At 37.6% G+C, this 26,728-nt stretch overlaps 1 protein-coding gene across 2 annotated transcripts in view; it reads right to left on the minus strand.

Annotated features, from left to right (window-relative positions):
* Nucleotides 1-26,728, minus strand: part of igsf21a (immunoglobin superfamily, member 21a) — a 167,425-nt gene that overhangs the window by 97,760 nt on the left and 42,937 nt on the right. For both annotated transcript variants that reach the window (XM_027279734.1, XM_027279735.1), the window contains exon 2: nucleotides 14,415-14,527. In XM_027279734.1, the coding sequence (XP_027135535.1) occupies nucleotides 14,415-14,527 (113 nt within the window). The remainder of the gene's footprint in view (nucleotides 1-14,414; nucleotides 14,528-26,728) is intronic.

Genomic DNA, 26,728 nt, shown 5'->3' on the forward strand with positions numbered 1-26,728 from the left:
AAGCATCAGGCAGGAGAAATGCTTTCATTGGCATTAACGGCTACTTTTTCAAATAAACAGAAAAATGGAGGAGATGGCGCATAGGGGGAAGCCATCATGGCTGAATGTAACAACATTCACTTAGTAACAACATTGTGTGCACATCTAATAAACAAGATGAAGGTTCATTATCAATGTTAAGTTTATTCAGTAAGTTCTTTAGCTGTTCTTGAACTCTACAGAACAAAGAATCATGTTGAAGGCCACGTTGAAGCCCCTTTGAAATCGACAAAAGGCTCAAGCAGCTCTCATGGCTGTTCACTTGTCCCTGTGAAATGGCAGGGTGCAAATGTCCATGCTGAAAAGCCTCTTCGAGCAAATTGTTACACTGAAGCGGCAGTATCCCTTTCATAGCATCTCTCGTCACTTACAGCAGCCATCTGAACAAGAAAACAGGAACAATGGCAGATGATGTTTGTAGCTGCGATGCCAACAATAATGCACATTTGTAACTGCAGAGCTGAGATACATTCTTTCTTTTTTACAGTAAAACACATAAATAAGACAACATTCAAGTCAAACCATTTAAATACATCAAGTCTGTTAAAAAAGTTATTTTAACCACTGCCACTTGTCCTAACATGTCCCCAAATTCTCAACCACATCTCCTCCATTATGAATAATATCCAGTGAAATATAATCTGCATGAAAAAGATGAAAAGCTTTCTTCCATACTACATTATCTCCAGCACAGTAAGTGACAGTTCTCTCGAAATGATATATTATTTTCCAAAAACAACAAGTATTTCTCAGTGCAAAGGGCATCTCTCTTTGTTCGCCATGAAAAATTTCCCAGGTGAATGTGGGGCAAAGGAATGACCCCCGCAGATTGGGAAATTTACCTTTGTCCTTCCATTAAAAGAAAACCTAAGAAAAGGGTCAATAAATCAACAAATTCTCTCTAAAAAATGCCTGAAGTGACCAAAGGTGAATTTAATACTTTACACAAAGAAACAGACAGAAATCTAAACAAATCAGGGGAAAAGTAGCATATTTAAAATGATGAAAAAGGTATCTAGAAAACTCAAAAATGGAAACAAACCTGCTCCACATACAGACAAGTCAAAAGTCTGTTTTATGCCCTCACTAGCAGGTCAGCCAGCATTGCTCAAAAGCATTAAAGCCAAGTTAATACCTCAAAAGATTTGTACTGTACATTAGTCTATACTAAAATCTGAACCCATAAATGTGCTCAGAACTGTTGCACAGACTAGCCGTATTCTACTTGAATGACCTATTCTGTAGTTTTCTCTGAAGTTTACTCATGGGATCGTCTCAAGCTGCCTTGAGAATCTCAATAAGAAAGTGAGGGAAAATGATGGATGAGTGAAGAGAAGCCCTGACCATGGTCTTAAAGCAAAGGTCATATCTCAAAGGAATAAGAGAAAGAAACTGCAACTTCAAAGTGTTTAACTCACTAGTATGCCCATGTGTAAGATGAAAATCTTACAGCGGCCTATTTGGTGTTTTCTACAAGTTATCTTAAACTTAACAATAAAGAAACTAAAGCTGATATTAAATGTTGCTTTATAAAGTGTAAAGTATTAATGTGAATCCTGGCAGAAGCCTGGTGGCATTTACTTTGCCACCTGTGGGAATTAAGACAGTTATCACAAGCACCAACAAGTATGTTAAGAAATAGGTGAGAAATATAATGCTGTTTCCTTATTCAAAAAGAGGAAATGTTGGATTAACCAAGTATGACATCAACTGTTGGTTTGTCATTTTGAGGCCTTGAGTGTGGCACTATGGACAATACTATGTTGTTTTTTTGTTTTTTTAGAGCCAGAATTAACCATATTTGGACTAGTGCATGGAGCTGGTGTGTGGTCTGTGAGTTGGGCTGTGATTGGTTTTGACTCCATTTTCAAGCAGTCACAAGCGTTTTTGCAGTACATCTGAACAGTTCAGGCAAGAAATAAGCAATGCATTAAGTGCAGTTTCCGAGTAGGAAAAAATGGCGGTGTGCCTGGTCCCAGATTTACTTGTGTTATAGCTAAACTGTGTTTGTGAAATTACTCTCATTGCCAGAAGGGAGAGACAAACGTACTTCCCTGTCGGTTTAACATTAAGGAAAATATTATAGTCTCTGTTTGGTCCAGAAACATTTTGCAATGACTAGAGTATGAGATGCAACATCTTTACTTGATTACCATTTAACTAAAACCATAATCTTTCACTAAACTTTACCATATCTCTGTTATCACACATTGGAATAATATCAATCACAACTAAGTTGCTTTTACCACAGTGTTATTGGAAAAACTATAAACTATAAAAATTAATGCAATATAAATACAACATCTATGAGACAATTTAAACCCAACGTGGCATTCACAAGCAACTACGATAACTGGGGACACTGCAGTTTGGTTTAAGGTTACCTTACTATGAGGACATCAATAATTTCAGTGCCATTTTGTGAGTCGACAGCCTAATGCTGTTAAATGGCCAACTAAAGAAGGGAGCGATACCTGGATTGCAGTATTATTGTATAACTCATATTGCTTCAAGCTTGCAGAGTGGTGGTGCATTGTGTAAATAACGTATTATGGATTGCCAAAGAGAATGAAGTTTTCAGTCAGTGTGATTTTGGTGACGGGCAGTTTAGCCTCAGGCTACTTTTCAATAGGGTCAACGCTTTGTTTAGAAGGATCTAGAACCAAAAAAACTGAAAACAAAAAAACAATCAACTTGAGACTAACATGATTATTTTGTGAGTACACAATAAAGAAAATAAGCCTACAGCAGTCCAAAGTCTTGATGCTCTGTAATGGTAATACAACAACATAAAAAGTAAAGAAAAGTCTAAGCCAGAGATGTCACTCTACCCTATCACTTTAATTTCAACTCCTGAGAAGATTGTTGATGTTTTGAGAATCAATTGCGTATACTGTCTGTATTCAACTGAAGATGAAGTCTTTGTGTCCTAAAGAATTGCCCCTAATGAGTATTTATTATCTCTTGGTCTTCCGTGCGAGCTGATAACTGGTTCCGCTATTACCCCTGTGATAGAGATGTGACATATTTTCATTTATTCAGTGCATGCTGTGATAGCCACCTAATGACCCTGGATAGGAAAAATAAGTGATGACATCCAAATTTGTAGATAGCAATCAATATTTTCTGACGACTTCCCTTTGTTGGCAGAGCGTGGATAAATTTAAATAGCTTCATTCGGTGGGTAATTTAGTTACATTATGGTCTTCCCATGGAATTTATTTTGTGTTGTGTTGTTGCAGCTTCTGTGACAGTTGCATAGATGAAAAAGTACTCATTCAAGTATTGCTGTAGTGACCTATTTCTATATAAGCTAAAGTGTTTTTTAATGGTTTCATCCCCCACACTTAAGTTACATCATGGACTATTAATGTTCTATTTGAATACTGAAGGAACAGGTCAACACAGATTACATATGTCTAGTTGTGCAAAATTTGAAATGGTTGTCACATGTTGTTCTGTCATTTTCAAAAAGCACACAAGATAGAGCCAACTGCAGTCGTAGGCAAGGAGAAGCAGACATATAATTACTTCTTTCCTGATAACTTTGCAACCTCAATCACCCTTCACAACTGAAGTGATGAGTTTCTCAACTTTAGGGTCACTTTCATGTAGCTTCACTAAATCCAGTGACACTAACTGTCAGGATAAACTATTAGTTTGACAAGTTTTTAATGAAAAGGTACACAAATAAATAAATAAATACAAGAGTAATCATATGCAGTATGCATATCATCATTTCTATTAATCTGGAGTGCCCTATGTGATCTTGAAAACACAATCTGAAAGAAAGGCACGGCCAAACTGGCATCACAACCTGGCATAAAAACTGAAGGGGTCAAATGATGGGCATTCACGCAATTTTTCTACAATATTTAGCCTCCAATTGCAATGTATTATCACTAATAGAGAACTCAGGGTGAACCAACTACACTAATGTTTAGCCTAGAAAGCTCACCAAATGCAGTATACTCTCCTATATGTCTCCTTCCTGCAGCTGGAATATATTTAAAACTGTCAATAAAGCAGACAGTGAAATAAGGTATTGTTCCCTGAAAGCACTACTCCACACCTAAGCCAGGAAGCTAAAATAAAAATGCACTCCTAGAACATTTTATTGCCTATATGGTCACAAATGAAAAAAAAAAAGGCTTAATTTCTTTAAACAGCTGGGCTCTGTGAGTTTTAGTCAAATAGGAATGTATAGTGCTCAATTGTTGGAACCTTTTTTCAGCTGGATTAATATACATTAGGTGCTCTGGTGAGTACTTACAGCAGCAGGACAGTGTATGTGGGATCAACTCAAAATACACTTCAGTGCCCATGTTCATGGTAATAAAGAAACATGTCACCCTGGGCAACGGCATGGCTTAGTGATGTGTTTTTAATAGTTTTTGGACAAAAAAACTGAGCTCTGTGGCACAGAGGAATAAGCTATGAAATGATTTGGCTACACAACACCTTTCGTATCATGGGATTTGTTGATAATGAGAAAGATATTAAGTATATGTCCACACTCACCCTATGAAGTATTTGCGTTTTAGCAACCAAGACTGTGATAAAGGAATTGATTCATTGATTTACAATGCAGGGGTTCACATTATGCCATTTGTTTGCCCATTTGGAAATATAGCTCATCACAGTCCATCCAAATAAATGAACAAGAAAGCAAACAAGTAGATAAATATTAAAACAATAAAATAAGTAATTGTTTTGCTTCTATGTCCCTGGAGGACCTTAAGGGTATGTTGCATTTAGGTGGAGTGGAAGCCATTGCTAAGAAGCCCCTGGCATGAAAACGTCTTCCTTTTCCAATGCAAATGTCACAAAGACGCTCTGATCCACTTGTAATCGCTATGTAATCACTTTCTTGCATGATCCTTTTGTGATACTAAGAATGGATTTTAAAAATCTGGTATGATTCTGGTATGGAGATTATGAATTTTCAAGACATGTTGAAGATTGGAAGAGCTACAATAAGCCTAAAAAAAGAGAAAATTAAAATCTCCCAGATGGCCATTGTTAATGAAGTATAATGAAGCAAATATTTTGATAGCTATATTATCAACTACTGTCTTAAAGAGATGTTAAATTTTTGTACAGTATCTGTTTCAGTATAGGCACTGGCATTACATTTAATACGGTTACAATCAATTTTTGGATAAAAAACAATAAACAAAGAGATTGAAAAATACATGTGCCATGCAGCACTTTTATGATGTGTGTATGCTATACTATACCCTGATGCTCACATTTACTCTAAAGATGAAAAAAATGTGATGCAGCTATTACAATGTATTTAATCCTACTGTCATGGAGAGAAAATGAGTCAGTGGAGAAAACCCAAACGATCTTGTGGAGAGTTTTTTTGTTTTTTTTTGTTTGTTGAATTACCTAATTAATTAGATACAGAGTATGGTTTTGATCCATACCTGGGGATCACTGGGATATGCATACAATAAGCAGGCATTATTCACTATTATTATCATGGAAACAAAATGTCCTACTGTCATTACAGTCTCTGCCATCAGCAGCACAAACTCTCCGAAGAGCACAGCAATGATCAGTCCCTTTGTTGCTATTAGCATTTGTGGATAAAAGGGGAATCATCTTGTAGTTTGCTGACATGAAGTGTGTAATTATTATTCCATGTATAACAGGCTGCTTATTTGCCCTAGTGGCATCCTCAAAGGGGAAGGTTTGCGGTGCACTGATCCATATCACCTTATCTCCCATTCCCCTTGGGGCACTACGTTTGGTATGAAGCAGCAGGCTAATAAAGATGACAGAGGTTTGTGGCGGACCACTGTTTTTTTTTTTTGTTTGTTGCTTTTTTAGAACATTTTGAACATCATAACAGTGTTTGAATTGAAATGTAATAAAAGTAATTCTTAATGTGCAGATAATAAAATTAGCTGTCCCTTATGGGGACAGGAAATCTTATCACAGGCAGGGTCTCTATGTGTTTCACACAAAGAAAGCAGCCATCCCTATCTTTGTCATATCTAGTAATAATGTAGCACTTGCAATTACACTATTAATGTAACATGTGAGAATCCCTCTCAATAAAATTAGATATGGTTGACAACACAAAACTGGAAAAGACAATGGCCACATCAGGAAATAATTACTTGGGCTGCCGATTGCAATTACACATTACACAATCATTACACATATACATATGGATCTAGCGGACCTATTAAAATTGCTAATTGTTCTTTCACCAGAAAGATCAAAACATTACATTTAATCAAAATAAAAACAACATTGTGATCTATAGCATCCATCCAGATTAAATGCTTAGTTGAATATATCCCATCTAGATATGTTTATGTTTACATTTCTCTTGCAATCAGAGATTCCAGATATTCCCAGATTTCTTTTTTTCCCCCAGTTGTGAGACAATTAAAAAAATGTTTAGGGCTCACTGCTTTCAAAGGGTACATCAATTTGATTCTTTTGGAAAGATTTATGATCAGGGGTTGAACCCGAGTGCAGATGCAAAATGAAGGCAGGGCCATGCTTAATCAGTCCTTTTAATGATACTATAATCAAACATGGAGTCTAGAGGACAGCAACAAACTCTTCTGCCAAGTAGGGCACCCTAACACACAAATAATACACATGGCATAAGATCTAACAGACAAAAGGAAAACAGTTGTCACATTAAATGTCCTCTATCCAGAAAAATTATATGTTAACAGTTGAAGTTAGCAGATTTATAAATATTATATTATTTGTCATGTGAATGTGAAGACACAGTACCGTAAAGCTTGGTTATATGCAGTATCAGGGAAAATGGCAGAGTGTACCATTATTTATGTAACAAGTAGGTTATTTCTCACAGGTGCTGAATTATTCTGTGGGGAGATTCAGCGGATGATGAAAATTATGTGAGCCAGAGCCAGAGCCAGATCACCTCCACGGACAGAGGCTGAGGAAGCCCTTTGGCACAGGCTTTACAGCGATCTTACATCCTGTCGTGATCTGTCCATGGTACTGTCCCGATTGTGGATAAATGACTGTGGTAATGCATGTGACTATTTATGCGTAAAAGTTGTATAAAAGTGAAATATCCTGTATACATAAAACTTTTTGCATATTCCATAAAAATTGCAGAGAAATGACAGACAAATTATTTAAAAAGAGATTGGCAGTAGTAACTTAGTTGGCCTATATTCTCTCAGACATCATCTAACTGAATGGTTTACCAGCTAGCAAAGTTACTCTAGCTTGATTACATGTGTTGATGGAGCCAAAGCTCCAAAACTGGATATGTTTCCCTAAAGAGTAATATACATACCATGATGTTTGTGGTACCAATGTGGTTTCAATTAGATGAGATTTTTCATTGATGGTACTGTCTGATAGACAGATGCTGTGCATAAATAGGCAGAATTCATGCATTTCATTTAACTTGCACACATTATTCATATAGGACTATAAACTACCATAGGATATATGTGAGACAACAAGTCGCTTGAGGATTAAACAACAGGAAGTTAGTCACCCAAAAAACCCACAGGAGTGTGCTGTGTGTACACGCTTAGCAAGCTCTCCTCTGTACTCACAGATTCCAGTTTCCCAGGCAACACCGTCTTGAAGATTTTAAACTCGAATTTAACATACGACGCCTCCTGTGTCTCTCCGCAGTCAAAAACAGGATTACCGGCTTGATGAACACGTTTCAGTCAACTGTCCATATCTTCACAATTGCATTTGGAGGTAACATATGGCCAGGAAAACAGTAAATCAAGTGAGACACTGCCCTCAGGTATTGCACTCCTATATTTTTTGGCAGACTGTGACAAGAGATAAGTCATTTGCATAGCTGTTATATTGTGCTTTGACACTGTCAACAGCTTTAATGGGATTTGTCAAAATATGGGCCACAAGTAAATCTGAAAAACACTACTAGAGGCAATGTAAGTATTGGCGGTATTAGAATAAGATGCAGTAAAGTTTGTGTGGGCGCCAAGTGCCTTACTATTGTCCTGGAATAAGTTTCTTGCAGCAAGTACTGTACATTTCTAGTCAGGTCAGTGTTTTACATGCAGAGCTATTTTCACATTTCCAAATATAATCATCATGTTCTCCTCAAAGCAACCGAGGCAGCTGGCCTGTGTCCAAATACAGCTGGCATACATTTAAGTACATGTGTACTGGACTTATGTGCTGTTAAGATAATGTCTATATGATGAGGGGGAAGAACTGTGCAGAATGTAGGTAGGAGAACTCCCAAAGGGACCATGATCTCTTTATATATACATTTTGGAACATGAGATTTAATCCTAATCATAAATTTAAGTAGATGAAATACTTTCTTAAACAATTAAAAGGTTGAATTCAGTGGAATAACACCAAACAGCATGAGCAAACACTCTCATTTTTGTTTGAGCTTGGCATGGACACTAGTGTCCCCAACAAACAGAAACGTGTGTGTGTGTGTGAAGTTTACCCAGCTCGATGTTCCAAAAGCTGCAGTTCTTTGAACAGCCACTTGAGGCTGGCTACAGAACAATCTCCATAAGCCCCCATATTAAAATGTGTACATGTGTACAACCCTGTACAGCAATGGGCAGAGCCACCACACTCTGAGCTTCTGTGTAATAAGAATAATAATAGCCATAGATTTGAAGTAAGTTACAGGTCGAGTGTGCAGGATTTAGGGGGCTCTATTTACAGAATATGCTGCATATATATATATGCATACTTTTCATTTGTGTAAAATTGCCACAATAATGTTTTTGTTACTTTAGAATTAACCTTATATCTACAGAAGCCATGATATCTCTACTACGGTGTCCAATATTTCGCACCGCTATGTTTTTACAGTAGTCTAGAATGGATAAATCAAACACTGACTCTAGATAGAGGGGGTAGCAACACCACTAGACCCCACAAAATCCTGCTCTACATCACTACACTCTAATAGCTCTGTATTTGGTGCTTTCAAATTACTGCTGTGTATACCTTTAGACCGAACAACCTATGCTATCGTTCTTCTGGTAAGGGCAGCCTGAGCCATAACAGTGTGGCCAAAAATCTAGCAGTTAGCCAATTCAATCCCTGTCATTCATCATTGTCACAGTTAATGTAGAACCATAATTTTTGCAGCAGAAACTTAGGTCTAAAAAATGTTGTATGTCAGTTGTGGCTTCATACTGACAGTTACCTATTGCTAGGTATGTGTTGTAGCATGGGTTGTTAGACTAAGTGTTAGACTTGTGATGATCTAAATAGAGTCTGTGGAAGCAGATGGCTTCAATAAAATTTGACAGGCTTTCAATGGTATTCAGCTGATGATTGAGATTTACGACTGTCTTTGGTTATTGTCCTTTCTAGACATCATAAACTATTGATTTGCTATTGCTCCACACAAATACCAACACACACATGAAAGGGTAGGAAATCCAGCATCACATATTCTCTGAAGTGAAAACCCTAAATGATAGCCCTGAACCATAATTTCCTCTTCTTGCACATAATATAATCAAATTCCGCTACTGTGTAACCTCATGGATCACAATGATGTTTTTTGGAAAAATGGTTGGTGAGCGATTCAAAAGCAGGCAGGGAGCTAATCTTACTGGTATTTCACAAGCTGATTAAACTTGAAACAACAGAATTTTTTGTTTGTGCTATGATTTGCTTAAAATGTTGATTAAAAGGCTCATGAAGTGGGGAACCCTAGCATGCAATCCATGTAACAAGGCTGAGTTCTCAGCTTAGGTTTGATTCCAGCTGGTGGTCATTTGCTGCAAACCCGTTCCTATCTGCCCTCAGCAGCATTATCAAATTAAAAATAAACCAACACTTTCGACATACAAGCTCAAATTCTACTTTGCCATCAATCAATTAGCCTATTTAAGTAAAGTAAATAAGTAGATAATGAGACAATGCATACGGATATAATTTAGCAAGCATCTCACAACGAGTACATAACTGATACATTTTTATGACATTCACCGTGTTTCTAACAGTTACACTGTTCTAAATTGAAGAGATTTTTTTTTTCTAAGCTTGTCTGAGGGTTTGAATGAGAAATCTCAAAATGAAAAGCACTTTTCTCTAACCTTCAGCATTAACCCTGATTATTTCATTAGAAAGAAAAAAATGAGAGAAAACTACATCTAACAAAGAAACTGAACAAAGAAGTTCCAGATGTGGAGACCAGTATTTTCTGGGTAGCTCGTAGTTACACTAACTCATACAGAATATTTCACAATTTGTTACAAAAAACAAAATGTCCCCGGGGCATAATTAATATTTTTCTCTTTAGCCGTTGATGTTGTCTTGTGAAGCTACATAATCAGGCTGCACATGGAGAGTTGAGAGTGTGGTTTAATTCAGATGAGAGCAGGATTATAAATACAGGTGAATTTTGAACCATATTAATGAAATAGACAGAGGTGGACACAGCTGAATGGTGAGAGAAGCATATCAGAGATCTAGCACAGCTAGCAGACAGGCCAGTGGTAAATTAGGGAAGTGTCTTAAGGAAGGCTCTTGCATTGGTGAGTTATGTCAGTGTGGATGGAAAAAATTCTGTAATGGGCAGAGCGAGGGAGGAGGGAAAACAGGAGAGTAGAGAGAGAGAGAGAGAGTTGATCCAGTGATTTAAATTAACCATAGTGCAGAGCTACACTCAACAGGCCAGCTAACAGACACCACTTGTTCCACCACCGTCAGCTTTGCATACCTGGGTGCCCACTGGGAGAGGTCCCATATGTATATACTCATCAGAATGACATAGATTAAAACGAGCACAGCACGAGATGAGTTTGTGTGCATGTCTTTGAGGAGCAGTCTCTGAGCACTGCTATGCTGAAATGCTCTTCCTAAACAGGCAGCACATTAGCACCACCTTATCAAATGATCCATCATGACTATTTGGTATGCTATTAAAGCACAATAGACAGCTTGATGGTATTGCATATCGATAGTGCTTAATCCATGTCCTGCCAGAATTCACCACTCACTAAAAACATCATGTCATGTGGCCTGTACTGCAATATCCTACACACTTGAGAGGCTTTCATTTATTTGCTCTTGAAGCATTAGCTGCAGGGCTGTACACCATCCATTACCCAAGACTGCTCTCACGCTCTTGCACTCATTCCCCGTCTCTGTCTCTGTCTGTCAGCTCATCTTAGGTAAACTAAAATGAGAGGTATAATACAGGATCCTATCATATGATTATTATCAGATGGTGAGGGCGTAAAAAGGAGGCATAAAAAAAGATAGGTGTGTAGCTCTTTTGTAGGTTTAAGCTCTTGTCGCAAATGTGTTAGGACAGCAAAAAAACTATCTATTTATATTTAATAATTACTTCAACTGCGTTTTCCACTTGCTGTGCAGGATATCATTAACCCAATGTTATGTTTGGGTTCTAGAGAACTGAGGCACAGCTCAAAAAACATATCACATTGGTACCTTTTTCCTTATTTTAGAGAATTGCTTATAAATGTGATGTTGAAGTGATGGCAAATTACACTTTACTTAACTTGTGGCCTCAGAGACCCCAGCTCTGTGGTTATATACAATAGATTTCCATATCATCTTTATTTGTGATTGCAACTACATATTCTAAATGCCTGTTATTGCAGTTTTAGAACAGCTTGCTCATAGGTCTAACCTAGACTCATCTGAGGTCTAACTGCCCCCAAATAACATCACTATGTGATATAACGTACTGTATATTCCTTTTTCATCACGACTTTAGCTAGTGCCACATCTTAAGCTTTTTCAATAATGGTGTGAAGCAGGAAATAATCATTTTAAATTATAAGGAAAGGTCAAGGGAAAATCTTAATGAAAAGGGAGGGTGTGCACCTCCTACACATACCCTTATACTCCACTTTGTAGTGGTAATATTTATAAAAACGTTAACTTATTCATTATTTAGAGTGATAAAGGAAATCTAAAATGCTTTAATATAATAGAAACCATGGGGTAACTCATATCAAATCCATTACTTTTATCTCACTAGTTTTGAATATAATGTTGTGGAGAATTTGAGTTAGTGTGGCTTGAAAGGCTCTCTGTAATAATCAGGTTTATCTTAAGTACATCCTAAGACATGCTAATTCTGACTGCAGTCTGGATGTGTTCTGCATTAAAAAATCCTCAAACGGAATACGTCAGGATGTAGCACCACAAATGAGAGCTTGCTGAAATATTTATTTTATTCAGCCCTCTGTCTGACTGGCCAAACTTCGATTAGATACATGGATTCCCCAGGTGAGTATCAACCCCAGTTCCATTTGAACAGGAGCTAAAATGAGAAGTCAACAGTATTTAGTCAAATAAAAGGTAGAGATTAAAGAAACTTTGGCAGCCAAGTGTGGGTAATTGATTTATAATTTATCAACAAGTTGTGCTGAGCTGTGGCCACTGGAGAGATGGGGCTCGATTTCTGTAACAACCTTTTTGCTTTCCTCGTGAGAATGCTTAATATGGACGGCTCTATTCTCAGAGTGGTTATTTAAACAACAGCTATCAATAGGCAGCACACAAATTTGACAGAATATAAGCAAAACAACGCTCTCCAATGCCTGCCTGATTAAATGAAATTGTCACAGCAATGAAAGTGATCTATGATACTAAGGTGAGTAAAGTACCATAAATCTCTTTTTGTCCTACCTTGAAAGGTCAGCATTTGCTAAGATGAGTCCAGAGACACTGTTTTATTTCACAATAATAAAAGTGAGAAAGCAGAAGCTTCTCTAAAGACAGAGTTCCTGGCTAAGCAATAAACCAGTGCTCGATCATTAATGAACAGTGTTCAGCACGGGGCAGAGGGTGAAACCAAGGTGAATGTCACCATTGTATTGTAATGTTCATTCACAGTTCTCAAATATGGTTTAAAAAATGTTCAAGTAAGAAGTGGAATTCACTTGTAAGGATTTTGGTCTGTTGATTGGACGGTTACCCAAGATGATGACGAGCTCACACATCAAAACAATGGGCGTTAGAATTGTAAAGGCCAATTTACACACATTTGCCAGTTCATTGTGTTTTCAAATGCAGTTCAGCACAACAGGAATGTAATAAATCCTTCCTTTGGAGCCCATGAGTCTCGCTTTTGTTGACAAAGGCCTCTTGTTTTGTCATGAACTTGTGCTATCAGTTGATTATATTCTGGAGAAATGTTTTCTCCCATGTGGTAACAGAAAACAGCAGATAATGGTGAATTGTAGTACTGATTGTGTCTTTTTGGCAGGATCTTTTTAAACTTCCCTCCAATACAAACACCCCATGCAGTCAATACACAAGTTGTCACTGTGGGTCAGTTCCTAATTTGGTACTCAGGGATTTAGTTTTGCACTAACATAAAACTGGAAGACTGGTTAAAATTGATACAGCACAAGTCCAGATATCTTGATTTTTGGTACATGTAATATAATGTAAGCAATGCAGTTCAATACATGATAGCACCGCCAGGTACAAACACAAACAAGCAACTGTTTTCACAGGGTGAATAGGATAAACAGTGTAAGTTTGTCGGACTGCCACATCTCCTGTACAGGAAACCAGAACTACAACATCAATAAAATGGATCTGTCTATGTGCTGTTCACCTGTCAGTTTTCAGATTATATCATAGGTGTAATGACACAAGACAGAACAAGAATGCATTTTTAGGAATACCCATAGGCTTGGTTGATAACATTTCAGGCTCTGCAATTTGCTTGTAACACATTATACAAATCCAATCACCACTCAGCTATCAACTTTGTGAGGAGTGAGTCAAATCTGTATAACTCTCAAGAATAATTGGAGAGTAGTTTTAGCAAAAAAAATAAATAAAAAATGGTCAGGATAGGGTGTGATAGCAGCAGCTGGTACTGCTTTCCAATTCAAGTGCTTATAAGTGATTCTTATGAAGTGAAACAAACATGGACTGTAATAATATTCAGATTTGTTTTACAGATCTTTACTTGCATACAAAACTTTAAACATGTCTGTTTTTTAAACTCCATGTAGGACATACAAATATTTTTGGTTGTTTTTTCTCCTTCAAGAGCAATCTAATTATTGCCAGCACTTAAGTGGTGTAGTACACCAACTGGGATTTTAATAACGGTTGAGTTGCCAGCTGTGAACTATTAAGAAATTATGGTGATGACCAGCAGATTGAGAAATCAAACTCCCAAGCAACAGCCAGTGATTCCTCCCATACAGCTGGTCCAAAATAATAGACTGTTTCCTAACAATTGCAGTTTGACAGGCCATGGTTGTTCTCCTAACACAGCCATAAACTGTGGATATGACGATTGGCATTGACCTCTTAAGATCCCAAATGGTGAGAAATGAAAAAAAAAATGGTGTAGAGAGCATCTAGTGCTTAATGGCATGTACAGGTTTACTCACCCTGTACCAAACAATCTCTCGAAGCCTTCCATCAGTTTTGAAGTTACACTTCAGAGTAACGGTCTCTCCCACAACGACAGGAGGCAGGGGCTCTATGGTAACTGTCAAATATCCTGAAAAAAAGAAAAAGAAGTGGAAATCAGTCAATCATAAACCAGGAAAACTGTTGAGTGAAAGAGATACATGTTTTCTGGGATGTTTTGTTTTGTCCCTTGCTGAGGTATGTGTTGGACAACAGCAATAAAACAGTTGTGAATCATTTTAAAAAGCTCAAGATTGACTGAGTCTGCATTCTCTTTTGGAAGAATGCCATGATTCAGCCTTATGCAATTATAAGACAAGCACTCTCCCACATGAGGGTTAAGTATCTTAGTAAATAGCACTTCAGTTGTTACTTTGCGTTTCATTTTTTAGTGACCTCACACAATTTCTTCATTGCGTTTGGAGAATCAAACAAAGTGCAGCCATTTCTCTACCTAAGATTACTGTTGCTGCGGGACATGCCCTATATAGCTGTTATAGCACTTATTTCTTAACAACTAAGTATTTTTATCTGTTCTGTTTTCTCAAATTCAAATTGCATCTTCCTTGAAATATGGAAATGTGCGAAATCTGCATGACTGTTTGTAAAACATAACTGCGTGTCACATGAAATTATTGCCATGAAACTTAGCCTGTGTGTTCTACGGTGAAAAGTCTCCTTAGGCTTTTCACCAGTTGTTTATCTGAATTAGTTTGGCCCTGAATAAACATGCACAGACAATAAACCTTAGAGAGAAGCACAGGCATTGGACTGGCATTCACAATTCTTACAGTTGCTGTGAATAATTTTGTTATTCGTAGTCAGTAGGAGTAGTCTAAAGAACAAGATGAGAAATGTCAGAAGAAGTCTTGGGTTTAAGATGAAAATGTACTTTTTAGGAAAATGCCTCAATTGCTTTTGACAAAGGCAGCTCAGTCATCTGTGAATAATAAAATTATTTTCCTAGAAATCAGAGAATTACCTGTCTAATTAGTGTCATGCAGATAAATCAGTCTTTTGGTAAAAGAAAATACATTACACATCGTTTATAATAGACAAGCCATGAATCATTGTGCAGTCATGTAAGATAGCACTACACACAGATTTGCCCAGTTTACTATGCAACACAGTGATACAATATATATGTCGAGGGGGTCTCTACTCTGTATCTTTATTAGCTACAGGGTCCTTGGCCTGAAAAACACTGAGACCCCTGATCCACATAAACCTGCAATTACAGTATATTTCCACTATAGTATAATCCCATTCATTCACAAGGTAAGGTGTTAATACAGTAGTACAGGATATCAGCAAAGGCATACGATTATATCTCCCGAATAAAAATGGGTCCATACAAAGGCAATTACCTGATAATGAGAATACCTGAGAAATGCATCAAAAAACTCAAAGGGGGCAATTAAATAAAGACTGTGTGGAGGATACACTGAAGCGAAGATAACACATGACCTAAAACCTGAGGGAGCTCATTGTAGTGTCCAAAAATACATTCATCATATTTATTTAAAATCGAGTTTGTGTTTAAGTGAAAATGACTTTTTCAGATGCTAACACTCTGGCTAGCAGAGTGAGCTGTGCAGCAATGCTGTGTGGGCTAACTTCCACTGACGGGCAGCAACCCCCTGCCCAACACAATCGCAGTTTCAGCATTTAATGAGGGAATAGTATCTTGTAAAACAGATGGATATCACAGTAAAAATATAAAACAGGATAAAATGGGACCTCATGACCAATAATTGTGTTGGAAAAAAAAACGCACACTATCAAGGCATTAGTGTCTCACAGAACTATACAGGCAATCACAACAATGAAAGAAAGGAAGACTGGAGATAAAAAGAGGTGTACCCTTGGTCTGCAATACCATAAATAAAAATCTAATTCCTGGCTGTACCTTCTTTCTTTTTTTTCTTCTTCTTTTTTTCTCAAAATGTTTTTTTATACTCAAATAAATTGTACAGATAACAGAGTCAAAGAGATCAAACAAACCAGCAGAAGGCTGATGGAGAACAGAAAGGTGAATTTTAAGACTTCATGTCAAGTATTAGAATATCTAAGAAAACAACACATGCACAGTGAACTCGCAGCATGCAGCCTCACTGTTATCTCTGTAACCCTTTGCACTCGCTTTGAAAATTCCTGAATTCAAAGCGCGGCCGCCAAAAATGTCTCTTCAACACAACTGCTTATGTTACTCTCACCAAATGTAATTCGACAATTATAATTTTTCTTATTTATGACATTCAGGGTTGGATGGATGTGACCAGAGGAGTGACACAGGCACAAGTGGCAGTCCATATAGTGTACAATATTTTATGTTTCTTTATGTGGCGCACAGTGCTGAAATACAGTGGAGGACAATATAGCTCTTAATCAGATTAGTTTCTGCGGCGATGACATATTTATCATTTTCATGAATGTGAGCATGAAGGTAAAGGACGAAAAAGCATGTTCGTATCTATTTTTAAGAGTTGGAAGTGCTTTACTTGTACTCTATCAGGCAAAAAGACAATGACTGGCAGTACAAAAGACAGTACTGCTACTATAGTAATTCAATAAAGGTATAGCAGGTGGGCAATCTGTAATTTCCTTCTTTTCTTTTTTTTAAGATCTGTTTGTTTTTTTAAGTCCATGTTTTAAAAAATGTTTTTAATTATTAGTTAGATCTAGAGACTTTAGAGAGTTTGTGTTATTTTAATATTACTGTTGGTTTACAGAATCAAAACAGCACTTCTGTTAAGTGGTTTTCTACCCATTAATATATGATAAAATGAACACAGTGTTGCATCAGTTCTATCAACTCTAACAATTCTAAGTCAGGGTCTGGAATAAGCATTAAACATAATACCATCAATTATAAATAGTCGTATCAATAGTAATGAGAAAATATGAAATAATATTTCAGGCACATCACCCAGCTCTTAGTTACTGAACTGGTAAAAGTCAGTCATTTTTCGTCAGCTTGACATCTTAAAAAATCAAAGAACTAAACAACGCCTGCCTCAACAATCCACACTATCGATGTCACAATGCCGACAGACACTTTCATGTAAAATGACATTCAATGTCACAGCAGCCACGTGTACGCTGGTGGTAATTAAAACAGAAAAATTGTCATGTTTAGGTTTTTACTGCTTGAGGGGTTTGAATTAAACACGACACATAAACCACAAAACGGGTTGATGGAGTTTCAAAAATATCTGCTCATTGTCACAGTTAAAATAGCGCAGAAAAGCACAACACTGATGAGTGTGTTATCCAGCTTTGACACAGTGTTTGAGTAAATCCATGCAAATCTTTACAACAAATTGCTCCATTCCCCTTGACTGTTAGAGACACACCCCCCCCAGTGAGCTTCTCCTCCCACATAGATGCAGTACAGTCATCAAAATGCCTAATAGGTACAATGAGAAAAACATGCATGTGCCATCAAAGACAGTGCCACAGTGCAGGTACTAGAGGAGACAATATTAGGAACTCTCTTACATACACATTAATTCATTGGGCCACTCATTATTTGCCTGTTTGGCCCTTTGTGACAGAAATATCTACAAACTGTTTTCCTTGCAAGGTTACAATGAGAACATTGTATAGAGAATCTTTGTCCTTTAAAAGACCTTTTACATACAAATCTGCACTACGTTGTTAATGGTACATCACATGTTGATGCTTTTACAAAATGCTGCATCAGTTAAACAGCATGGATTTCCAGATTTACCTGGGTTTACATCATGTTTAGGACAGTGTCAAAGGCAATATGACTTTACTGAATAATTCAAAAGTATACACGGTAGCCTGAAGTACAGCAAATTATAAATGGCACATGGTGAACTCCCCACTTGACTTGAAAATTACTACACAGTACAGCTGTGGATTTGTGTGGGGCAGCAAGTGAATCACCAGCAAACCGCTACGTAACGGAGAGACGGTGACATAACACTGCAGAAATTCAATGTTACTTGCCTTTAAGACAGATAGTCTCGGGTATCTGCATTGGCAGACACAGATCAGCCTGTCTCTCGTGTCAGTGCACCTAGATATGCTTATTAAAGAATCTTAATTTAATCAGCAGGCTGAAGAGATCTTCTCTTTAGAGTCAAATTGAATGGATAAACCTTTCCGGAGACTGCATGTCATTAACACAGAGCTGATGCTCTTAGAGAAAATCCTAACCACTTACCACAAACCCACAAGAGGAGCAGGCTGGCCTTGTAAATGTCTCTCTGTGAGTTTTCCACAGAGGTGGTGGAGATGCATATTACAAGAAGAGAAAAAAAAAGTCAACAGAGTCTGTGGAACATGATGTTACTCACTCACCAGGGGATAAATGTGTCCTAGTGAACGACATATTCACTTATAGGCTGTACAATATTCCTAGAAAAATCTGTCTGTGCGTAGACTGTCCCGACACGTATCGCTAAGTTAACAGTTATGTAATTAAACATAATATAACAAGGCATTATGGCACATAGTTCAGACAACATAAGTAATCCTGTACAAGAAGCTAGGTGGTCCTCTTGTGTGTTTGCAGCAATTCAATGTGAACAATTAACTGACTATGTGGCACATAGACAAATATAGCGTGGCCAATGACAGAAAAATGCTCCGGAGCGTGTGGGGAGGGATGAGGACTTTTTAAAAGAGCAAATTACATGGGTTATGCACTCGTGCCAGGGAAGTTCACATTTCAAATAATCCCTGCGAGAAACTGGAGCAGTTGCAGGATGTACATACTAAGACATGAGGGCATAATTCCCACGCAATTCAATATCCATCGAATGCCATCCAAATGGCTTCATAAATTAGACACATTTTATTTGCCAATTCTCTGTTGAAAGTGTTCCAACAGAGCAATATCTCTTGTTATGCTTTATGCCCTTGTTAAAACGTGGGCTAATACGGGCCATATTCACAGAGCAAAAAAAAACTCTGAGCGTAAAAATCAACATCGTGCAAGTGTTTATGTAAGTCGTCACAAATCAGAGATAATTCAGCTCTTGTGATCGTTTAGACAGCTGCTCCAGAGCCGTATCAGCTCTGAGTGGACACGAGAATCAGCTGAATCAACTGAAAAATCAACAGTGAATCCAGTATGCAGGCTTTCATAAACAATATGGCTATTATTTATTCATTTCTTCAAACCAACAGAGAAAGCCAACAGCTTTACGTTGACCAGACACCTTTAATCTACTATGTTGTACGGACTGTACTGCTTGTACTCTACTTCAGTGTGTAATACAAAATATTTGAATAGTCAGGGGGAAAGTGATTCTCCTCTGAGCTGACAAAAATAGAAATCCATGAATTATACAGCAGTATATTTAGGTTTTTTTTGAAAGAGTGCCAAACAATTTCTCCCAAAGTTTGTCTAAATTCACAATAGCTGCTCATGTGTATATTTAGATGACGTGTGGATCCTTTTAAGGAAAGATGACTTAAGTGTCAGGCCGGATATAGCCAGTAAGCTCTAACAAGTTATGTCTGACACTGTGAACACCTTTGCTTTAGCTGAGCTTAAATTCAACAGACAGAGAGACTTAGATTCTGCTTTCATGCTAACGCTGCACAGTATCGATCCTTCCGGTGTTATAAGCCCTGCATTCGAAGGAAGCCTGAGGTATATTTATATAGTGCTCACAGCCTCCTACCCATAAGCTTCTTCTACACGAATCAGACACTCTGCAAAGGATGGCGTTACCTTAAAATTTAATACTACCAAACATATCCATGACTCTCACATCTACAGAGCTTCTCACAAATAGTTCCAATTACTGAGGGGAGAGAGTTTAAAAAAAAATGTGGATAAAGATTTAAAATGTACTTGATCAAAGGAAAATGTTCAGCATCCTCAGAAAAACCAACTGCTTTAAAGGGACATTATTTATTATCATGGAACGTGAGAGTGAGCATAGAGTTCTGCAGAAAATCTTTGAAATAAATCTACTTGTTTTGAAAGTATAATCCATTTGAGCTGAATGCTTGGATATTGTAGTAAGAGCACATAAGCAAGTGTGGAGTGGCCAGAGAGTGCACGGCATTTAATTGGCTCATATTAGCTGGTTGTAGAAGCAGACAAGGCCTCCGGCTTGTCTTAATCCATCAGAGGCGCTGTTGGAACAACATCTAATGAGGGCTGCAAACTATGCTTTCTCCCATTAATAACAGCAATTTGCCAAGATGCAATGAGAAAACAAAACACAGCCAATGATGGACCGGCCCAAAATGTGCCTGTTATTGTGCTCTGTGATTTATGGCTATGGCCTACCTTTGCTTAGATGTCAGTGCAACTAAATGTATGAGAAAAATGGATGGCTAAGTTTCTCAGCTCTCTTCCTCATTTGTGCCTGTAAGCAGTGTAAACAAACACAGCTGACTTGTAGTGTCACACATTTAAACTTAGGTTAACTTTCATAAAAGGATAGTATGCAAGGAATAATGTATATAATTTTATATGTATTTTATTATTTGTTTATATATTATTTAAGTGATTGGAATTATAAACATAGTAAATTAAATTAGTTTTTACTCTAACTAAGAGTTCTGGCACCAACATCTGGAATGTAAGATGCCTAAAATACAAGTATATGTCTACTGTAGGAAACTCTAGCAATGTGGATACGTGGAAATCAATAAATTCAGCTAATAACTGCACTGCTAAAGTCAGCTGACTAATTTGAAGGTTGGTGCTTAAGGCAAGTGAGGGAGTGATGTGCCATATTAATGCTTTCCATGTTTTGCCAGTGATAACCTCTCCATCTGTAATCTTTGCATGTGGTTAATGTTTTGCAGGTCCTCTCTGAAAAATGTTCAGGGCCTAAGGCAAACAAGGGTATAGATTATGTAAATGGAACATTTATATATGTTATTCACATAACTATCAATAAAATATATTCACTAAGTGAGCAACTTAGTGGCTATTAAAGCTCTTGAAGAGCCAGACAGATGTCCTAGAAGTACCTTTACTGCCTCATCCTTTCAGTTCTTACAACATGAATAAAGGTTAATAAAGATAATGGGAGCAAAAAGTCACATGTGAAATTCTTCATTTACAGTTCTACAGTCACCAGGTTTGGTTAAATGTTTAAATGATGTTTATAGACTGTAATACCTGCAGGATTGTGAATGGACCAGAACAGGAGGCTCTTGGGAATTTCCTGTATTTCTAAACCACCGAGAAACCGTCTGACCTTGATTTTTTTGTGCAGCATTAACCAAGCAATCGCCCACAATAGCCAAAGCAATTGATAGGACCATTCATAGGACACAAGAGGGTTAAAGCAAATAAATAGTGAATGTTTTGAATTATTTATGTATTTATTTTTTTGTCATAAATAAAAATTATGATAGGTGGATCCACTACTCAACTACCTTCATTGGCTTTAACCTTTCTTGGACTTCTTTTGCTCAAAATATCACTTTTTCTTTTTCTAAAAGGAAAAATGTGTGCAAACATTGTGCTTTTATGTATTATTTGGAATAAATATTTATTTCAAAGTAAAATTTGTCTTTTTTGTAACCTTGGTCTTATTTTTGTTATTGTGACCTTCATTCTTTTCAGTTTTTTATTTATTTATTTTTGCTTGCCTTCAATGTGAGATGTGGCCATGTGGCGTTGCTGGTAGTTTAGTCAGAGCTTTACAAGCAGAGTGCTCTGAGGATGCACACAAGCGATTTGCTTGACAGCTTGTATTGCCTTATTGGTCTCTGTTGGAAAGCTGGATCTACCTGTGTTGCTGCATCCTCAGATCTCACAACTGTCACTGTGTTGTTACCAGAAATGATGCCCCCAGCTAAACAGACTGTAAAGAAATTGACATTTCCATTTTATATTATTTTCTACCACGTGGCAATATGCAAAGATGTGTACAAATACAGTAGATTCAACACTGCACAGAATCAATAAATGAGTGAAATAGCATTCAATTAATTAGTAAATATTCATGTTCATAGTGCTGAAAGAATTCTGGCACTATAATTAAAGTTTTTAAATATTAAAGTTGTTAAAGCATGTGAAAAGTGCTATTATGATCACGGTATCACCTTCAACAAACTGTGTTGACAGTCACGGCGGATGATTGAACACTGCAGTGAAGAATGTTCAACAAAGTCAACACACACATCTCAGGTAGTGATTTGTAACTGTACATGCAAGCTGAGCTCAGGAAGCGTTACATGGTGGGAGAATCTGGATGACTGGTTGTTGATTTATTCTGGCCAAGAGCACAATCTGCGCCTGTAGAGAAGGTCTTCCTTTGTAAACAGAAAGCTGGGAGCTGATGCGTTTTTCAATCAGAGTGATTTACTGTTTAATGACATGCTTCAGCTTCAAGAGTGTCAGCACCCGTCCGTTGTAATCCACCGCCCTCCCACAAGCCCATACTGCTATAGTGGATAGCAATCATGAGGAAGCCTATCAGTGGGTCCTCATTCTGAAAGGCCTTAGGCATGTGGCATTATCATGTCATTGGTGAGAAGAGTTGGAGCCATGGAGGGAAAGCAGCCAGCCTTCCCACATAGAGTTAGTCAGATGCAGTGGTGTGTATGTCATTGCTGGTGTTAGTTGGCCAAGTAGAAAGAAATGTATCCCTGCACACTCTGTACCCCACTCTTCATTTTCTCCTGTGCCATCAAGTAGAAATTCAAATGTGTATCCTTATTTTTACTTACTTAAGTTTAAACTATTAATTTACTTTTTTTTACTGTCATGTCCCTCAGGAGCACGAATCCTTAAAATATAATCAATCATCATATAATTTCAAAAAACGCCAACAGAAAAACACGTTTTTTTTGTTGTTTTTTTTCTCCACTCAAAAACACGACACACTTTTAGGATATACAAGGATTCAGCTGAATAGCAGCCACACAAGGCTTTCATGTTAAAGATAGAGGATGGTCACTGCTGTGTCAGGGAAGTGGCCTCTGGGGAGTCAGTGTAACAGACCTACATGGCCACAGCATCAGGAAATATGACACACACAGCCACGGCTGGTGTAGATTATCCAACAGGGTACAGGGATATGTACAGGGATAAATGTGCCATTAGATTGTGTGTATCCTCTGGAGATTTGTAATGTCTGATATAATCAGTGTTGGGAGTTTACCATGCATTTGTTTATTCCTATAGCGTATGACAAATAGGGGACAATAATGGTTAACTTAAAAAAAAAAAAAGACCAATGCAGCACTCTGCTCTCAGCATCGGTGCTAAACACTTGGCAAGGATTCTCTGCAGTCTGCAGAGCACTGCTTTTTATCTCTGAGTGAGGATTATAGCAGGCATATTTGATGGCGTGACAATATGTGAAAGTTTCAATTTGGGGTTATGAGATGCCAGCAAAGGCAGTAAAACGTAAAATTCACAGGGTGACAGGTATGGTTTTTAGCACAGAGGATGAAAAGAAAGTTGGGAAAAGAATAAGGGTTTTGACATGACAGCCGACTGAAAGCAACTTTACATGTTGAACAATGAGATCTCACAACTACAGGATCAAGAACAAACTCTCTTGGCAAGTAAAATATATGAAAAAAATCCATTAAAGTTACATTAACCTGAAAAAAAAATGGATCCTCACAACTGGCTCTTTCTTACATGTTTTTGGATCAGTGCACACAAAGTCAATGATGCTGTAAATGCTGCTGAAGTGATGCAGTACTCTCTCCAGCTAAAGAGCTTTATTTTAACGACATATCTGGTAAATTTTATGAGACTAGAGCAAACTGTATGTTACCCGAAATAGATAAATTTTTAGTTTTTGAGAGAATATTGCAATCCTGCATCGCCCCTGCTGGCTAAATATAGATCCATCTGCCTTGTCGCTTCATTATTGCAGCTGGAAATGATTTGTTATCATTGTTCTGTGGCTGCCAATCTTAATAATCTAGAGAGAAATCAACCAAATTCTACTCAGGGAGGAGCTGCGTCTCTGCTTTTGGAAAACAGCAGCACTCAAACAGGCATGCCTCTGTAAGTACGTGAAAGATATTATTCGGTGAAGTGGTGAAAATGTGTTCGGACACGATAAGACGATTTCCCCCATTGACTTCTGTGCCCCTTTCTGGCTTTAGAGTCACACTTTTTGCAAATGCAAATGATGTACTGAAGAAATATTGTAGTGTCAGCCATTGTCTGTTTACCCCACTGATGTTCCTCTCACCAAAAAAAAGAGTGAACTGGCCACCAGAGCTGCGTCTCGGCTATCTCCCAAACAGCTGAGGTGAACAAAAAAACATTTGTTTGAAGAACACTTGCATGTCTTCAACCTTTAACTTAGGACACTCGGGATGGTGCACACAGCACAGAAAAAGCAAACAGAGTCGTCTGGCACAGAGCTGCATGGTGACACACCAGGCAGTAGATCTGTCCAAGCTTTCAAAAACAAGAAGCAGTCAGCAGGGTAAATATAGGCGGTAATGAGGTAAATCTGGGTTCTTTTGAGCTGACTGTGCAGTTGTTTTTCTATGAAATAGTTGGATTTTGCATTACTGAAATGTTATTGCTTTTTCATAAGACTGTTCTCTTGAATGCAGAAGGGCAACAGCAGGAACCGATTCACTGTGTGTTTGGTGGTGGTTACTAGAAGTAGAAAATGACATTTCTGTCCCTTGATTTATATAGAGCAACACCTTAGCATACGGTTATGGGTAGGTGGTATGAAAAAATAAATACTTAGATTGTATCTGGATAAGTAAATCAGCTACAGACATGAAGGAAAGCGGGAAGTGTCTGCTCTGCTTAGAGTGCTCAGTTTGCTAAAAAAAGAAATTATGTGGACACCTGCAGTAGAACCAGAAAATGTGTTGCTAAATCTTGCCCCAACTCATTTCAAAAAAGTTTTTTTTTTTTTCAAATAGCATTTTCTGATTCCATTCACTATTTTTTTTATTCCTTTTTTTCTGTAAAAGCCTTTGGTACAATGAGTGTGGGTGTTTTACATGAAGTGAACACTTTTAGAGCTATGCTGGAGTCACAGTCCAATTTCTAGTGGCATGCACACACAAACACAAACACACAAACAGACACAAAAAGCCATACAAACACAAGATAATAGCGAGAAACACAGATGGATAAATACAAGATAATTTAAATATTTGTTCAATAAAACGTTTATACATTTTGCATAAAAGGCCATGAATAGATGATATGAAACTGTAACAATGCTACACCCTCCCTTTACGTGCATGTGTGCTGGTTTGGGGGAATTAATATCACAATTTAAATTGAAATGAAGGAGAAATAACTAAGTGTGTTAATTTAAAATGGTAAAAAAAAAAAAGTATTGAATGCCTCACTGCATGTATATAAATATAAACAATCTACAAATGGATACAAAGGTTTTCCTAAAAGCTGCCCAGCAGTTTGTTTGTATTTTTCCATTACTTTGTAATAAATACAACAAACAAATCGAGAGCTCAGGGGAATGAAATGTCACAGAGGCTTGGAAATAGATATTCCAATCTGTTTTTAATAAGGTAAACAGGACCTGGGTGCCATATTAATAAATGCCTCAAACAAGTCATGATGCTGTTACCAAGGAAGCAAGTTGTTCTGATAACCCAGAGACAGACTCACTTGGGTATCAATCACTCTTTGTGCATTCAATCTGTAGACCCCGGCATCACCACAGGTCATGAGCAATGGCAGGAAACGAGGGAGGAGACGAGGGCAGTATGGAGAAATGCCCATTCTGAATGTCAAACGGGTAGATTTGAGGAACGCATCCAGCATGCAGGGGACATAAACTGCAGAGTCAATTCATCATAGAAGAATTGCTGCCGCTATAAGAAGGCCATTTCATGTTATTTCAGTGACTACGTCTTTGCACTGGCTTGTTCTTGTTCTCTTGTCTTTGAAGCCTCACTCAACCGCCGCAGAAACAATCTCCCACAGGCAGCTTTTTTAAACCTTTTTACTTGAGCGTTGAGACCAAAAACAGGAGATCCAGCTTGCCTTGCTGTCCCAAAAGGGAAAAAAAGGAAGAAACTAACAGCAAAGTGACCTCAATTAAGATATCTTCGATTGAGTGTATTGACTTTACCTGACAAACCAACTACAGTGTCCCGCTGGTGGCCTAGCTGATTTCTAGTATTGAATTTCCTAATAGCTTTCAAAATAGGAGTCTCTCTTCTTGTCTTTTTTGCTTACAGCAAAGTGTATTTTTTCCCCTCTTAAAATCTATGGCACATATGACAGAAAAAAAAAAGAAGAAATTCTGTCATCTTGCTAACTTCCTTTAAGGGCAGAGCATTTTGAGCATGATGTAATGGAGAACTGGAGTGC

This window comes from Larimichthys crocea, chromosome VI (assembly GCF_000972845.2).
Source record: "Larimichthys crocea isolate SSNF chromosome VI, L_crocea_2.0, whole genome shotgun sequence".
NCBI lineage: Eukaryota > Metazoa > Chordata > Actinopteri > Sciaenidae > Larimichthys > Larimichthys crocea.